The sequence below is a fragment of the Pogoniulus pusillus genome, chromosome 29, assembly GCF_015220805.1.
Source record: "Pogoniulus pusillus isolate bPogPus1 chromosome 29, bPogPus1.pri, whole genome shotgun sequence".
In the NCBI taxonomy this organism is placed as follows: domain Eukaryota; kingdom Metazoa; phylum Chordata; class Aves; order Piciformes; family Lybiidae; genus Pogoniulus; species Pogoniulus pusillus.
This window is the reverse complement of record NC_087292.1, coordinates 1059228-1076244: the sequence shown is the minus strand read 5'-3', so window position 1 is coordinate 1076244 and position 17017 is coordinate 1059228. Positions and strand designations below refer to the sequence as shown.

The 17017-nt window shown below is 65.3% G+C and overlaps 1 protein-coding gene across 1 annotated transcript; it reads right to left on the bottom strand.

Annotated features, from left to right (window-relative positions):
• Positions 1–3646: 3646 nt before the first annotated feature.
• Positions 3647–15717, bottom strand: MYL9 (myosin light chain 9). Its single transcript, XM_064167418.1, has 5 exons — positions 15619–15717; positions 14298–14371; positions 7325–7528; positions 5064–5225; positions 3647–4275 (listed from the first exon to the last, which is right to left on the bottom strand). Exons 3-5 carry the CDS (start codon positions 7506–7508, stop codon positions 4103–4105), a joined length of 519 nt encoding a protein of 172 aa, XP_064023488.1. The 5' UTR covers positions 7509–7528; positions 14298–14371; positions 15619–15717; the 3' UTR covers positions 3647–4102.
• Positions 15718–17017: the final 1300 nt, after the last annotated feature.

The window sequence follows — 17017 nt, the reverse complement described above, 5'->3', positions numbered from 1 at the left end:
TTCCCGTGGGGAGAGTGGAGACAGCAGGAGCTGCCACCCAGAGCATCTGGGGCTGCTCCCCAATAAATGGGGCAACAGGAACCTCATGAAGCTCAGTGAGAAGTGCAATGTCCTGCCCCTGGGGAGGCACAACTGCCCCAGGCACCAAGATGTGCTGGGGGCACCCAGGAGGAAAGCTAAAGCTTGACAGAAGCAGCCCCAGGGGTCCTCGGCGACACCACAGTGACCAGGAGCAGCAGAGAAGTGTCCAGGGCTGCATTAGGAGGGGGAGGGAGGAGACCCTTCCTCTGCTCTGCACTGGAGAGGCCCCCCCTGGAGTGCTGCCCAGCATGAGAGAGACAGGGACACGCTGGGGAGAGCCCAGCTGAGGGCCGTGGAGGTGGTGATGGGGCTGGACCAGCTCTGCTGTGAGAGGCTGAGAGAGCTGCGACTGCCCAGAGCGGGCCCAAGAGACCTCCTCAGTGTGGAGAGCATCCAGAGGCAGGGTGCAGAGCATGGAGCCAGGCTCTTAGTGGTGCCCAGAGACAGGAGCAGAGGCCGTGGGTACAAAGACCTCATTGCTGTCTGCAACTACCTGAAGGGAGATTGTAGCCAGCTGGGGGTGGTCTCTTCACCCAGGCACCCAGGGACAGAACAAGCCACAGCCTCAAGCTGTGCCAGGGCAGGTTCAGGCTGGACATTAGGAAGAAGTTCTTCACAGCAAGAGTAATTGGCACTGGAATGGGCTGCCCGGGGAGGGGGTGGAGTCCCCAACCCTGGAGGTGTTCAAGAGGAGGCTGCATGAGGCACTTGGTGCCAGGGGTTAGTGAATTAGAAGGGTTAGGGGATAGGTTGGACTGGATGATCCTAGAGGGCTCTTCCAACCTGCTGAGTTCTGTGGTGCTGTGAAAGTGACAGGCAGGAGGGTCCCTCTGAGCACCAGGAAGCACTTCACTGTGAGCAGCTCCTTTAGAACGACCCCCAAGGGTGGGCATTTTCTCCCCTTAGTGCCCTCCTGCCCCAGGAAAGTGCTTCTGAAATGAAATGTCTGGGGAGGGTTGGTGGTTTGAAGCCTCTGCAGTGCCTGGGTCGGGTCAGGCCAGCCTGCTGGGCATGCTTGCTGTGCTGCAGCCCAGGCTGTGGCTGGCTGGGCTGCAAGTGCACAGTGCTGGCTCACATCCAGTGTGTCACTCCTCAGTGTCCCCAGGACCTTGTCCTCAGGGCTGCTCTCAGCCCGTCCGGGACCCAGCCTGCCCTGAGGTGTGGGACCTTGCACATGGCCTGCCTGAAGTTCACCAGGCTCAGATGGGTCCTAACAGCCTGGAGGGTTGATGAGATTTCGTTGTCCCTCTGTGGCTGACCGAAGTGGATGGAGTGGGTCTGGGGAGCAGGGCTGGCAGCACAGAACTGTCCCATCTGCTCGAGCTGGGGGCACCAGGGCACCAAAGCGAGCTGATGGGAGCTGATGTGATGAGGAAGGCTGCACTGCTGCAGGAGCTGGAGAGACAGCAGCTGGGCAGAACCAGGGGAAGGGGCTCAGCACTGGCCCTGGGAACAAACAACAAGGTGTGGAAAGGGCTCTGAGCATGGCAGGACAAACTGGCATCTGTCCCGGGGTCCTGTTTCCCACCGTGGCTAGGAGCAGCTGCTGGAAGAGCATGAAGCAGAGCCTGCGGGAGAGACGCTGCTGGTCACAGCCCCCGAGCCAGACGTGGCTCCCGCATGCCTGCGGTGCGCCCGCGCAGCCCGCGGAGGAGTGGCAGGCAGCACCGTGCCCACGCTGCCAGCCTGCTCCCATGACTGCTTGCCTGGGGCCTCCCGAGGTGGGAGTGCTCTGTGCTGCCCAACCTCCAGCTGCCCTCCTCAGGATGCTTCCCGCCCGGGGCTGCCCCTGCTGGCTGCAGGTGCGGCTGGGCAGGCTGCGGGCAGTGCCTGAGCGCTGCCTAAGCTCCTTTCCTCCCCCAGGAATCCCTACCATGTGATCCGCTGCTTTTTTCCTCTCCTGACTGACAGCCTCTGAGCTCTGACCTCTCCCGGGGGCTGTCTCGGGGTGCTTGGAGCCTGTCTGCTCACCCGTGAAGTCAGGGCTGATCTTCCCCGTGTGCTGTGCCTGCCGTCACCCTGCCTGTGGCTGCACTCCCATCTCGGTGCTCTCTCCCTCACCTCCGAAGCAAGGCAGAAGCCTTCCTGATCAGCTGCCAGGAGCTGCAGGAGCTGGCCCAGGCAGGATCCCCTCCCGCAGGGAAATCCTCTTCCCACGTGTTCCCAGGTGCCCACTAACAAAGCTCCTCTCCCTCGCCGGCATCGTGGCTGATGCCCCCTCAGAGTCCTGCAGTGTACCAGGGCTGTGCTCTGAAGGGGGCAGCTCGGCCGCAGCAGCCTTAGCAGCTGCCTGGGGCACTGCTTCTGCCCGCCCCACGCCGCAGCACCTGGCACGCTGCGGGAGGCCAGCAGTGCCCACAGCTGGTGTGGCAGCACCAGGTTCATCCCACGCCTGGGCTGGCCACACGAGCTGGTCTGTGGGGTCCGTGGGGTCCGTGGGGCTGAGCACTGCTCCTGCATGAAGCTGCCTCCAGCAAAGAGCTTCTCCAGAGCGTGGCAGAGAGCTTGCAGGAGCTGGAGGCCCTTCCCCACGCCACCATCAGCCTGCCCACCCCAGCGGCAGCTCCGAGCTGCCCCCTTCGGGCTGTGCCCCAGTGAAGGGAGCTGTCTGGGTGCCCCCTGCCCCCCAGCAGCCTTCAGGCCTACATCTCTGCCCAGCAGCTGGGAGACCTGGAGGTCTTGCCCTGGTACAGCAGAAAACTGGGTAAGGAGCTTGGTGTCTGTGAGCCTGGAGGGGCTGGGTTGAGGTTGCAGAGCAACCTGAGTTGCAGAGTTGCAGAGCACCCCAGGGGATAAGAGTTCACCTTCCATGGCTGTGTCCTCACCAATTCATCCTTCCTTGTGGTGGTGCTGCCTGGGAAATGGAAGAGAAGCCAGGAGAGGCTTTCCAGCCACAGGTCATCTCCCCAGTGAGAGCATCTTCTGGAGCCTGGCAGGTCTCTGAGCAGGGCTCAGGAGGTGCTGAGTTCCCGCAGAGCCTCTCCCAGACTTGCCAGCACACTGGGAGCACCTCCAGCACGCACTGTGCCCTCACCAGCTTCCATGGGCTTAGCATCACGTTTCTGCCCCTTTGAGCTAACCTCAGGGAGCTGATCCCTGGAGGGCAGATGGGCTGAAGGCAGCACCGAGCACCTTGCAAGGCAGGAGCCCCCTGCACTGCCCTGCCCTTGGCAGGCTGCTGGTCAATAACCAAACCAAGGGCACAGCTCCCTTCTCTTACGCCCACTCCTGCCCTCTGGGAGTGATGCAAAGGAGCAGCTGAGACCCTGGGACCCCAGCTCAGCTGGCAGGGGACCGCGGCTGGCACCTTCCCTGGCGTCTCTCAGCCTCTCCCAACGTGGAGGCTTGGCAGAGTGACCCTCAACCCACCAGCAAAGGTGGAAAATGATGCTCAGGCTCTTTTGATGTGGGCTGGGAGCAGCTGGGCTCCAAAAGCAGGCTGCCCTGCCGGGAGGGGCCCAGTTGGCCCCGGCAGCGGGCTGGGGAGATGCGGTGCCCAAACGAGCAGGCTGGCAGCGTGGCAGGGCACAGCACGGGGCCAGGAGGCAGCCACAGACAGCACAGCTCCAGAACACACCCGTCAGGTTTATACACTGCTCTGCTTCCCCCGGCCCTCAGAAGGCAGGCAGGGAGGGGGAGCAAAGTGGGGTCCTCTCACGGAGGAAGGGAGTGCGGAAGGAGGGGCAGGTCCTTTCTCTGCGCTGTGGCCCTGAGATGGGGACTGCTCAGGTCTGAGCCAGCCCCCCCGGGAGCCTCACTTTGGCCCCAGGGACCAGCAGCACCACCACGCTGTCTCCAGGGGTGCCAGTGGCTGCTCGGCCAGGCTGGGGGTGCCCGCGGGGCAGGCTGTGTGGGAGGGGAGGTCTGGGGCTGATGGATGGGCACTGGGTGGCACGGTGACAGGAGTGTCTGCCCTCCAAGCGTGGCCCGGTGTGGGGTGCAGGTCTGGGCAGTGCTTGGCGTGGTGCAGCCTGCTGTGGGGCAGCGAGGGGCAGAGGGGCGGGGGCGGCAGGGGAGGGCTCTAATCGTCCTTGTCCTTGGCGCCGTGCTTCAGGATGCGAGTGAACTCCACGTAGTTGAAGTTGCCCTTCTTGTCGATGGGCGCCTCCCGGTACATCTCATCCACCTCCTCGTCCGTGAACCTGTCCCCCATGGTGGTCAGCAGCTCCCGCAGGTGGTCCTCATGGATGAAGCCTGCGGGGAACAGCAGCAGGGGGTGGCCTCAGCATGGGGCACGGGGGGAGGGCTGAGTGGCAGGACCAGAGGGCAAATCACATCCTGGACTGCATCCAAAGCAGCGTTGCCAGCAGGTCCAGAGAGGGGATCCTGCCCCTCTGCTCTGCTCTGGGCAGACCTCACCTGCAGGGCTGGGACAGCTCTGGGACCCCAACACAAGAAGGACCTGGACCTGATGGAGAGGGTCCAAAGGAGGCCACAAAAATGAGCAGGGGGCTGGAGCAGCTCTGCTGTGAGGACAGGCTGAGGGAGCTGGGGGTGTGCAGCCTGCAGAGGAGAAGGCTCTGGCAGACCTCAGAGCTGCTGCCAGTGCCTGAAGGGGCTGCAAGCAGGCTGCAGAGAGGCTGTGCCCAAAGGGCTGCAGGGACAGGACGAGGGCAATGGCTGCAAAGCAGAGCAGAGCAGATGGAGATTGGATGTGAGGAACAAGTTCTGCCCCAGGAGGCTGCTGCAGCACTGCAACAGGTTGCCCAGGGAGGTGCTTGAGGCCCAGCCCTGGAGATGTTCCAGGTGAGGCTGGACAGGGCTGTGGGCAACCTGCTCCAGTGGAGGATGTCCCTGCTGAGTGCAGGGGCTTGGACTGGCTGAGCTCTGGAGGTGCCTTCCAACCCACCCCTTCCATGAGCCTGTGTCCTTCCCCACCTCTCCCAAAGACAGCCCTGCCCAGCTCTTCCCCTGTGGCGCTGCCTGGCACGGCCTCAGGGCACAGGCGTAGGCAGGGCAGGCAGCGCCGGGGCTGCCCCTACCCGAGGCCTCCTCGTCGAAGCAGGCGAAGGCATTGCGGATGACGTCCTCCGGGTCGGTGCCGTTCAGCTTCTCCCCGAACATGGTGAGGAACATGGTGAAGTTGATGGGCCCTGGCGCCTCGCTCATCATGCCCTCCAGGTACTCGTCCGTCGGGTTCTTCCCTGCGGGCACAGGCGGACGTCTGGGTGCCAGGCCCTGTGCCCCCACCCCGGCGCGTGTGCCCAGGGCAGGCTGCCTGGGGTGCCTCGGCTGGTGTGTGTCCACCCACCCCACCAGCATGGGAAGGGGTCCCACAGTGCCTGGAGCTCTCCCCCCAGCACCTCTCCCATGCTTTGATGTGGGCAGGAGGCCACCTGGAACAAGCTGTGCCAGGCTCAGCCCCAAGGGAGATGCAGGAATGCACCCGGGGGTTGCCAGGAACTAAACCCCACAGCTGTGCCCCTTCGCCCTCGCAGCTGGCAGCCAGCAGCACCCAAGGAAAGGTGCAGCAATGTGCCCACACCAGCATCACGCTGCTGCTGTCCCCAGCACTGCTGCTACCATTTAGCCTTCCCTGCTGAGGTCCCTGCACCTGCAGCGGCTGTGCCCCTCTGTGTGCCCGCAGCGGCTGTGCCCCTCTCTGCGCCCACAGTGGCTGTGCCCCTCTGTGCGCCCGCAGCAGCTGTGCCCCTCTCTGCACCTGCAGCGGCTGTGCCCCTCTCTGCGCCCGCAGCGGCTGTGCACCTCTGTGCGCCCGCAGCGGCTGTGCCCCTCTCTGCGCCCGCAGCGGCTGTGCCCCTCTCTGCGCCCGCAGCGGCTGTGCCCCTCTCTGCGCCCGCAGCGGCTGTGCCCCTCTCTGCGCCCACAGTGGCTGTGCCCCTCTGTGCACCCGCAGCAGCTGTGCCCCTCTCTGCACCTGCAGCGGCTGTGCCCCTCTCTGCGCCCGCAGCGGCTGTGCACCTCTGTGTGCCCGCAGCGGCTGTGCCCCTCTGTGTGCCCGCAGCGGCTGTGCCCCTCTGTGCGCCTGCAGCGGCTGTGCCCCTCTGTGCGCCCGCAGCAGCTGTGCCCCTCTCTGCGCCCGCAGCGGCTGTGCCCCTCTCTGCACCCACAGCGGCTGTGCCCCTCTGTGCGCCCGCAGCGGCTGTGCCCCTCTCTGCGCCCGCAGTGGCTGTGCCCCTCTGTGCGCCCGCAGCGGCTGTGCACCTCTGTGTGCCCGCAGCGGCTGTGCCCCTCTCTGCACCCACAGCGGCTGTGCCCCTCTGTGTGCCCGCAGCGGCTGTGCCCCTCTCTGCACCTGCAGCGGCTGTGCCCCTCTCTGCGCCCGCAGCGGCTGTGCCCCTCTGTGTGCCCGCAGCGGCTGTGCCCCTCTGTGTGCCCGCAGCGGCTGTGCCCCTCTCTGCACCCGCAGCGGCTGTGCCCCTCTCTGCACCCACAGCGGCTGTGCCCCTCTGTGTGCCCGCAGCGGCTGTGCCCCTCTGTGTGCCCGCAGCGGCTGTGCCCCTCTGTGCGCCCGCAGCGGCTGTGCCCCTCTCTGCGCCTGCAGCGGCTGTGCCCCTCTCTGCGCCCGCAGCGGCTGTGCACCTCTGTGCGCCCGCAGCGGCTGTGCCCCTCTCTGCGCCCGCAGCGGCTGTGCCCCTCTGTGCGCCCGCAGCAGCTGTGCCCCTCTCTGCACCCACAGCGGCTGTGCCCCTCTGTGCGCCCGCAGCGGCTGTGCCCCTCTGTGTGCCCGCAGCGGCTGTGCCCCTCTGTGCGCCCGCAGCGGCTGTGCCCCTCTGTGTGCCCGCAGCGGCTGTGCCCCTCTCTGCGCCTGCAGCGGCTGTGCCCCTCTGTGCGCCCACAGGAAGCAGGTCCCTGCCGCGGCCGGGCGGGACCCCAGGCAGGTTTGGCTGCCAGGTCAATCATTGACAGTGCCACAGGGCTGTGAGGGTGCCACAGGGAGCAGCAGGTGGGGTCACAGCCTGCAGCGAGGGACAGGCCCCGGGTGGGGCAGGCCCAGGCGTCCTGCCAGCGCAGGGACAGACCTCTGCTGCCACCCAGGCTGAGGGCTTTGTGCCACGGGGCAGTACCCTGGGCGAGACTGCTCAGGCGCTGCAGCTGCTGCGTGCTGCCAGGGCACGGCTGCCCCAGTCTCGGGGGTGTCTCCTGGTGGGCACGGCTGTGGGAGCAGCACACCCAGCTGGGGCCCGTGGGGCTCCGCAGCTGGCACAGGCTGGCACAGCGCAGGGCACCTCGCTGTCAGGGGCGGGTGCGGGGCAGCCCGAGGGGCAGGGGCAGGGCGCACCCAGCGAGGCCAGCATGTCGTGCAGGTCCTCCTTGTCGATGAAGCCGTCGCGGTTCTGGTCGATCATGTTGAAGGCCTCCTTGAACTCCTGGATCTGCGACTGGTCAAACATGGCGAAGACGTTGGAGGTGGCGCGCTGGGGGCGCTTCTTGGTGGTCTTGGCCTTGGCACGCTTGCTCGACATCCTGGCACCAGCGGGGGGACCTGGGGGCACGGCAGGGCTGTCAGGAGGGCAGAGCCCCAGGAAACAGCGCAGAGGCAAAGCACCTCCAGCCCTGTGCCTCGCAGCATCGCAGCTCGCAGCTCACAGATGTCAGGGGTTGGAAGGGACCCAAAGAGCTCATCCAGTCCAGCCCCTGTCAGAGCAGGACCACACAACCTCCCTCAGGGCACACAGGAACACATCCAGACAGGGCTGGGAAGGCTCCAGAGGAGGAGACTCCACAGCCTCTCTGGGCAGCCTGTGCCAGGGCTCTGGGACCCTTCCAGCCAAGAAGTTCTTCCCCATGTTGAGCTGCAGCTTCCATCCATTGCTCCTGGTCCTACCCCAGGGAGCGGTGAGCAGAGCCTGTCCCCCCCTCCTGACCTCCAGCCCTCAGAGAGTTACAGACATTGATTCAATCCCCTCTCAGTCTTCTCTTCTCCAGACTAAGCAGCCCCAGGGCCCTCAGCCTCTCCTCACCAGGCACTGCTCCAGTCCCCTCATCATCATCAGAGCCCTCCCTTGGACCCCCTCCAGCAGGTCCCTGTCCCTCCTGGACAGGGGAGCCCAAAGCTGAAGGCAGCTCTCAAGCTGGGCTCTCAGCAGTCTCCCTCGGTCTGCTGCCTGCCACACAGCTCAGCAGCAGGGAGCTAAGGGGCTCGCAGGGCCAGATGTGGGCACAGGGGAGGCTTGGGCACAGGGGAGGTTTGGGCTCCAGCGAGGCCCCTGGGCAGTCATGAGAGCAGGCAGCACTCCCTGCCACCCCTGCCCAAAGCTCCCCACACCCTGACCCTGCCTGCGCGCAGGCACAGGGGGAGATGTCAGGCCTGGCACTGAGCATCCCCCCTGTACCCCTCAGTGCCAGAGGGTGGCCATGGGCATGGGTACCTTGGCATTCTGGGCAGAGTTTAGCAGTGCCCCCCCCCCAGGCTCCCCCTCCTGCTCTGGCAGGGCTCACCCAGTCCTGTCCACCACAGCTGCCAGGCACTAGCTCTCACTGGCATCCTCTCTTTCCCTGGGCACCAGCAGACCCCAGCCAGCCCCGGGAGGTGGCCTGGGCACAGCAGCCAGCGCCCAGCACCAGCGGTTATCTGCTCGAGCACATTCCTCACATACACTGCCTCCCCTCCCCCTCCCTCCAGCCCGACTCCTGCTGCTCCAGACGGGCCAGAGGCCACTGGCTGCCCACTGCAGTGCCCAGCTGTGCCCTGCCCTCTGCCCAGGGAGCCCCACGAGTGGAGGGAAAAGAGTGCAGAGGACCTCAGGGGGCTGCTGAGGACTGGTGCTGTTGTTTCAGGTAACAAACAGCCCTGAGGAGCAAAGATGGGACAGCAGTGGCATGGACAGACCTTGGGGGGCACAGCTGGGGCTGTGGGTGCCTCGTGAGGCATGGCAAAGGGACCCTGTGGGCACCAACCACCACCAAGGCAGGTCCAGGGCAGGAAAAGCTGCACTGTCCAAGGGGAGTCCTCACTGCTCCCCACTGCTCCCTGAGAGCAGGCTGCAGTGAGCTGGGGCTGGGTTCTGCTCCCTGGCATCAGGGGACAGAAGGAGAAAAAATGGCCTGAAATTGTGCCAAGTTAGGTTGGAGAGGAGGAAAAATGTCTTTGGTGCAAGAGTGGTCAGAGACTGGCACAGGCTGCCCAGGTGCAGGCCCCAGTCCTGGAGGTGTTCCCAAACTGTGTGACCATGGCACTTGGGGACAGGGTTTGGTGGCCAGGGTGGGGTTGGGTTGAGGGTTGGACTGGATGATCTTGGAGGGCTTAGCCAACCCAAACAGTTCTGTGCATCTATGCCAGCAGGACCAGCCTGGGGGAGGGATGGTGCCAGCTGCCAGTTCAACACAGCCTTGTAAGAAAGCCTGGGGAGAGGCCAGCCCAGGGCAGAGATGCTGCTCACAGAGGCCAGTCCAGAGCAGAGATGCTGCTCACAGAAGCCAGCCCAGGGCAGAGATGCTGCTCACAGAGGCCAGTCCAGAGCAGAGATGCTGCTCACAGAAGCCAGCCCAGGGCAGAGATGCTGCTCACAGAGGCCAGCCCAGGGCAGAGATGCTGCTCACAGAGGCCAGCCCAGAGCAGAGATGCAGCTCACAGAAGCCAGCCCAGGGCAGAGATGCTGCTCACAGAGGCCAGCCCAGAGCAGAGATGCTGCTCACAGAAGCCAGCCCAGGGCAGAGATGCTGCTCACAGAGGCCAGCCCAGAGCAGAGATGCTGCTCACAGAGGCCAGCCCAGAGCAGAGATGCTGCTCACAGAAGCCAGCCCAGGGCAGAGATGCTGCTCACAGAAGCCAGCCCAGAGCAGAGATGCTGCTCACAGAGGCCAGCCCAGGGCAGAGATGCTGCTCACAGAGGCCAGCCCAGGGCAGAGATGCTGCTCACAGAGGCCAGCCCAGAGCAGAGATGCAGCTCACAGAGGCCAGTCCAGAGCAGAGATGCAGCTCACAGAGGCCAGTCCAGGGCAGAGATGCTGCTCACAGAGGCCAGCCCAGGGCAGAGATGCAGCTCACAGAGGCCAGTCCAGAGCAGAGATGCTGCTCACAGAGGCCAGCCCAGGGCAGAGATGCTGCTCACAGAGGCCAGCCCAGGGCAGAGATGCAGCTCACAGAGGCCAGTCCAGAGCAGAGATGCAGCTCACAGAGGCCAGTCCAGAGCAGAGATGCAGCTCACAGAGGCCAGCCCAGGGCAGAGATGCTGCTCACAGAGGCCAGCCCAGGGCAGAGATGCTGCTCACAGAGGCCAGCCCAGGGCAGAGATGCTGCTCACAGAGGCCAGCCCAGGGCAGAGATGCTGCTCACTTCCCTCTCAGGCTGCTCTGTGCTCAGCTTCCCCTCCCGGGTCAGCGTCTGGCCTGGGGGCAGCCTGGGGGCAGTGTTCAGTTAATGATTATGGATGAATTCCGGGGGGCAGGAACAGGCCATGCCCTGTGCTGTGTGCCCGCTGGGCACAGGCTGCTGCTTCTCTGGCAGTTAGGGGCCAGATCATGCTGCATGAAGCAACAGCAGCTGTGCCTGGCTCTGGCTCTGGCTCTAGCTCTGCTGCTCCAGCATCTGCTTTCCAGCTGCGTTCTTAATGCTGATGCACCCCAGAGGACCTCAGAGCCTTGGGTCAGCCCTCCTGGCAGGGCTCCAGAGCTGGCACAGACCGGGTCAGAACAAACAGCCTTCCCCTGCACCCACACAGCTCCTGCCAGCCCTCTCCAGTCCATGCCTGCTTCTCACAGCACACATCCTGTCGGCAGAGCCCTGCAGGCTCACCCAGTCCAACTCTCTACCCAGCACTGCAGGCTCAGCACCAAACCATGGCCCTAAGCACCAGGGCCACAGCTGCTGGAGCCCCCCCAGGGCTGGGCACTGCAGCACTGCCCTGGGCAGACCACTCCAAGCTCTGAGAAGCCTTCCAGGGCACAAATAGTTCCTGAGCTCCAGCCTGAGCCTCCCCTGGGGCAGCCTGGAACCATTCCCTCTGCCCCTGTCGCTGTCGTCTCCTGCTGTGCCTCCCTCAGAGGGCTGCAGAGCTGGAGGCTGGGATGGCCACTGGCCTGGTCCTCACTCTGCTGCAGCCCTCAGGCTGCCCATGCCAGGCTGTTCTGGAAAGACAGCCCCGGGGCTGCAGTCAGTGCCAAAGCCCAGCCACGTTGTCAGTGCCCGCAGGGCTGCCCTGGCAGCCACTCCCAACCTACTGCAGGAGCACCGAGCCACAGCAGAGCCTGGCAGCACCTGCTGAATCCAAGCTGGACCCTTCACCCACAGGGGACATGCTCCATGCCCCCCAGGAGGTAGCTTTCCCTTATCCCCCGTGGGCCTCAGTGGCTGAAGGCACTGGGATGGAAACTGCACTGCCCTCAGCTCCCTCCTTGCACTGCTCTGAGCTGCCCTGGGCCAGCACCCAGCACCTAACAGCAGTCATCAAATCACTCCACCACCCCCTCCATGCTGGTCCCTTCCCAGTGCCCACCAGGAAAGAGACCTTAGTCAGCAGGCAGCTGAGGAGAGCAGCAGGACTGGAGAGCCCAGATGGGTGGGCAGGAGCCCTCAACCCCCTGCAGCCCATCTCTTGCTTCCCCCAGCACTGCTGCACTGCAAAGCTCCTTGGCAAGGTGCCAGCCTGCCCCTGCCTGCCCTGCCAGACACCCCCTGTGCACTGCCAGCCCCAAACCATCCCCCAGGCAGGAGGAGGAGCCTCAGGTGAACACCACAGCTCCATCGTGCCAAGCCAGAAGGAGCAAGGAAAGCTCTGCTGCTGGCCCATGGCTCTGGGCCCAGCTTGCCAAAGACAGCAAATTATGAGCAGGGTAATTGGCAGAAGAGTGCAGGAGGAGGCAGGAGCTTTGCTCTCACCACCTGGATTAATATTGCCCAAGTATTTAGCCTGCCCTGGTGGTGGCCAGCAGCAGAGGCACAGCCTGGCACCCTCGCCAGGGAGGTGCTTCTTCTTCAGGGCATTGAGGGTGACTTTGGCAGCACAGGGCTTTGCACTTTGATCCAAAGCCTGCCCTGGAAGTTGCTTGGTGCCAAGGTCCAGCTTGGCCTGGTCATCTCCTCATCAATTTCCTTCTGCCATTGGCAGACCTCCTCAGGCTGCCTGGGACTTGGGAAGAGACTTTTGGGGGTCAGTGTGGGAGAAGGAGCCTCCTGCATGGGACAGGACAGGCAGTGAGGCCTGACCCATGCTCTGCTGAGCGCTCACCAGCCCCAGTCCCCTGCTTTCTGGGGTTCTCCACATCCCAGTGCTCAGGCTGTCCCAGGGAACTCCTGGCCGAGGTGCCCTGGGTGGACATGGCTGTGCCAGTTGGTCTTGACAAGAAGGAAGCCCACAGAGACTGCTCCTGCTCCTGCCACCCCTCCTGAAAGGCCTGTGCCAGGGCTGCTCCAGCCCAGGAGCTGATCTCAGACAACAGAGATGAGGAGATTTGCACTGGAGTGAGAGCCCAGCCAGCCTTGGCATGGAAGCCTCTGACCTGACCATCACACTCACCCCCACCACCTGCCCTCATTCCCTCATCCTCCTGCTGCATGACCTCCCTGCCTCCTGCACTGCCAGGCTGGTGCCTTCCTGCCCTGAGCCAGGCCCAGGGGCACAGTGCTGGCTGTGAGTTCCTTAGCACAGAAAATGGTGCTGAAGAGAAAGGGCAAAGCCTGGCAGCTCTCAGGACAGACTGGCATGAGCTCCCTGGGCAAATCCAAACCAGCAGCTTGACCCTGGAGCTGCCTCCGGGCCGTGCTGGGGAGGCTGAGATAAGCCAAGGGGACACTACAGTGCTGCCAGGGCAGGCAGCCCTGCCCCAGTGCCATCTGCTGCCTGCTTCCACCCTTCCCTGCCTTGCATCCTCTCCTGTGTCGCTGCAGCCCGCTGAGAAACGGAGCAGCAGGGAGCTGCTGCTGAGCCGCGGGCTGACGGCTGCTGGCAGGACTGGCTGGCAAGAGGGAAGGGTGCCCAGGTGGGAAGGGGACAGGATGGGTCCCCTCGTGGTGGCAGCAGCCTGTCCCCAAGCTCTGGGGTATTCCCATGCCTTCAGTAGCTACAATCACCTGGGATGTGCTGATAAGGGTGTGCCTCCTCCAATGCTGGCCAAGTAACCCCAAAAGTGCTGGTGAGGCTCTGGCACCTCAGGGGGCACAGCCTGGCAGGGGTCATCTCCTGCCCTGCAGCACAGCCCTAGCAGCGAGCCACACGGTGTGCATCTGGTGCATGCCTCTGCTTGGGGCAGGGAAGGAGCAGTTCAGAGCCTGGGCTGTCACAGGGGACACCCCTGCAGCCTGGAGGATGGCTCCTGGGAGGGGCCGTGGTGACATCTGCCCAGCGGCTCTGCCCAGCAGGAGGTGCCAGCGCCAGCAGCAGGGCAAGCACTGCCCCTCCGCAGCTCCAGGCTGCAGCACGGCGAGAGGGGTGAGCTCAGCACAGGCAGCAGTTCCCATCCCCTCTCCCCAGGGGGCCGAAGGGGCAGCCTGGGTGGTGCCTTGCAGCATCTTTCAACCCATACAGCTTTGCCATCTGCCAGGCTCTTCTCCCAGTGCCAGGACTGCCCAGGAGAGGACATCCCACCCCAGCAGGTTCCCGTGCCATGAGGAGCTCATCTTCCCTGCCGCATCTGTTGGGAAACCTTCCCTTTCCTCCAGCACAGCCCTGCTCGGGATCCCCCTGGGCTGTGGCACTGCCCAGCTGCAGCCCTGCTGCCGAGGCGCCAGGGGAGCCTCGCTGCTGGCCAGAGGCAGCAGGAGCCGTGGGAGCGGCCCCTGCCCCACTCGGCAGAGCAGGAACCGAGCCAGGATGCTGCAGAAGATGGATATGGGAAAGGGAGTTTGGAGGCAAGGGGAGGGCAGTACCTGAGCCCCTAGAGCCGCCAGAGCCAGCAGCACTGAAGCCAGCAGGGCTTAAGCACGGCTGGGGAAGAGCAGAGCAGCCACAGGGAGCCAGAGCTGAGCGAGCAGCAGCCCCTGTGAGGGAGAGTTGATCCCAGCCCTTCCTCGGCTCTCCCCACAGCCCAGGCCCATGCACGGCTGTGGGGGGCTCTGGGCCAGCTCCTTCCCACCTGGTCTAGAGGCCAAGGACCTCACCGTGCCCGTGTGGCACATGCAGACCCTTCCAGAGGGCAACTTCTGGGGTCACCACGAGAAGACTGCCACACACCCCAGCACCAGGCAGAGCAGCCAGCTCCCCTGCCTGCCCGGAGAGGCTGGGGAGCAGGACCGTGAGGTCGCCATGGCCTCGGCCACCTGCGTGCCACGCCCGGGGCACAGTTCGGTATCTGCCCAGGAGAAGGAAGGGGCTCACCTCGGGCGGGGAATCTGCCGGCAGCGCCTCGGAGGGGGAGGTGACCTCAAACTCCTCCTACAGCCACACAGAGCCTGCCAGTGACGAGAGGAAAAAAAGTCAAGCGAGCGAAGAAACCAAACCATCTTTGGTCAGCAGGGAGGCTGTTGACACTGGGAGATGTTCCACTCCAAAAAACGCTGCTGCGGATCCACTTTCCCCTGCCCATTCGCTCTCGGAGCCTGCCTGGCTTCTGCCGCACTCGCAACAGCAGCGCCTCGAGTTCTGGATGAGGCACTCAGTGCCATGGTCTGGTTGGCTGGATAGGGCTGGGGATAGGTTGGACTGGATGAGCTTGGAGGTCTCTTCCAACCTGGTTGATTCTATGGTTCTATGATTCGCAGGGGCAAAGCCAAAGGGCAGCAGTGCCCTGCGTCAGGCGGGACGGGAGCGGAGCACAGCGCCGCTGCCTTGCAGCAGGGCTTGTCCCAGCCTGCATCAGGTCACCGGCGAGACCGCTGCAGCATCTGGAGCCTGGCTCTGGCCAGCAGCTCAAAGACTTTGGGGGGAAAAGCAAACGCTCCAGGCGGGAGCAGCTCCCGCAGAGCAGGAGGAGGGTGACGGCCCCGGGCTGCAGGGCCTGCTCCTGCAGCGCTGCCCACCCCTACGAGCCGGAGAGCCCCAGCCCCCGGTACCGAGAGCCAAGGAGCCCCAGCCCCCGGTACCGAGAGCCGGGGAGCCCCAGCCCCCGGTACCGAGAGCCGAGGAGCCCCAGCCCCCGGTACCGAGAGCCGAGGAGCCCCAGCCCCCGGTACCGAGAGCCGAGGAGCCCCAGCCCCCGGTACCGAGAGCCGAGGAGCCCCAGTCCCCGGTACCGAGAGCCCTGACCCAGAGTGGTTTTCGGCTCCCCTGGCTGGGACATCCCCGTCGAGCCCCAGAGAGAGGCTCTCCCCACCCGCCCCGGGGGAGAGTAGCCTGCCGAGGACACACCGGGACCCCTCCTGCCTCTCCCGAGGGCTGACCCTAGCACCGGCTCCAGCACCGCAGAGCAGGGGCTGCTCGTCCCGCTCTCCCCGGGACGGGCACCGGCTCCCGTCCCGCCGCTGCCCCGATTCGGTCCCGCCCCGTCGAGGCTGCCCGACTCCATCCATCCATCCATCCATCCATCCATCCATCCATCCATCCATCCATCCATCCCACCCCACCGCGCTCGCCGGGCTCGCTCCCTCCCGGTCCCCCCGGGGCTGCCCCCACTCCCTTCCATGCCGGCCGCTGGCCGTGGCCACTCGGCCCTCGCCCTGCCCTGCGGGGAGCGGAGGGGCCGGGGCCGGGGCTGCCTCACCTGGACCCGGGCGGGAGCTGCGGCGCTGCTCGAAGCTGCTCTGCGGAGCCGTCCCGCGGCGCGGCCCCGGGGCGGGCGGGCAGAGGGGCCCGGGGCGGTGCCGCCCGCCCCGGCTCGGCCCATACAAGGCAGAAGAATGCGGCGGGGCCGGGGGCGCGGGGCCGGCGCGGCGGGGCCGGCCTTATATAGACGAAAGGGCGGCGGGAGCGACCCACGCGTGTCCGCTTCCCGTCGGGAGTGCGCAGCGCGGGGTGGCGCCCGGGGCGCTGGAGCGGGGCCGTGGGCATCCCTGCGCCGGTGACACGGGGCTCAGCGGAGCCGCGGGTGCCCGCGGGTGCCCCCGGGCAGGGGCCCACGGGTGGGTGGCTCGCTCCAGGCTTCCTGCCCAGCGGGCCTGGGGCTGCCTGGCACCGGTGGCCCTTCGGAGCTGTGTGGAGAGGCCCTGAGGGCATCGGAGCGCTGCCCCGGGGGCTCTGCTCCCGGTGCGGAGGGAGTGCACCGCAGAGGGGCCAGCGGCCATAGGGACCAGGCCCCTGCCCCGGGCTGCCCCCCCCAGGATGCTGCTGAGCAGCCCCTCGGAGGGTCCCTACAAAGCGGCACAGTGGGGAGCTGACCCCTCCCTGAGCCTGCAGGGGTGGGGAGCTCCAAGCCTCACCAGAGGCAGCCCTGGGTCCTGGAACACCCCTCCAGGGCCGCAGCAGCAGCCCTGAGCCACATCCCAGCCCTGCGGTCGCCGAAAGGAGCTCCTGGTCCTGTGGGCTTCTCTCCAGGAGGGCGATGCCCCCCAGCAGACATCACCTCAGGGGAGATTTCTCTTTGGTTCACAGGACCAAACGACTCTGGGGCCAGAGCTCAGGCTGCTGAGGAGCAGGCAAGTGGGAGAGAGACACGAGGAGCATTTCTGAGAGGGCTTCACCCAGCCCTAAAGCAGGGAGCCAGAGCAGGGCTGCTCTGCCTGGGCACCTGCCAGCAGCTCCAGCACTGCCCATGGAGAGCTGGAGCTGAAGCATGAGGACCACACCCTGGGCACTTCCCATGGGGCAGAGCACACAGGCACCAGGCCAGGCTCACAGCAGCACCAGTGAAGAGCAGAAAGGAGCAGATGCACAACTGAACCTTCAGCTGCCTTCCTCCTGCAGGGCATCGCCACCAACACCTGCCAGAACTCCACAGAGCCCACACAGAGACAACAGCCATGCCCTGCAGCAGCCTGCCCAGGCCCTAGATGTTGTTCCTGCTGGCACAGACCCGTGGTCCACTCTGCCAACAGGCTGCCAGACTTGGGACAACCTTAACCATGACCCTGCACTGCCTGGATGGTGTGTGCCAGGGCACTACCTCCTCCAGGGAGCCATCAGGGGTCTGCCAGCCTTGGCTGGAGCAGGTGTCCTGCCTGCAC

Coding starts and splice junctions, on each gene's coding strand:
- MYL9 (XM_064167418.1), bottom strand. CDS start 7,508: ATGTCGAGCAAGCGTGCCAAGGCCAAGACCACCAAGAAGCGCCCCCAG. Junction 5,226..7,324: donor CGACATGCTGGCCTCGCTGG/GTGCGCCCTGCC, acceptor CTGTGCCCGCAG/GGAAGAACCCGACGGACGAG. Junction 4,276..5,063: donor CTTCGACGAGGAGGCCTCGG/GTAGGGGCAGCC, acceptor TGTTCCCCGCAG/GCTTCATCCATGAGGACCAC.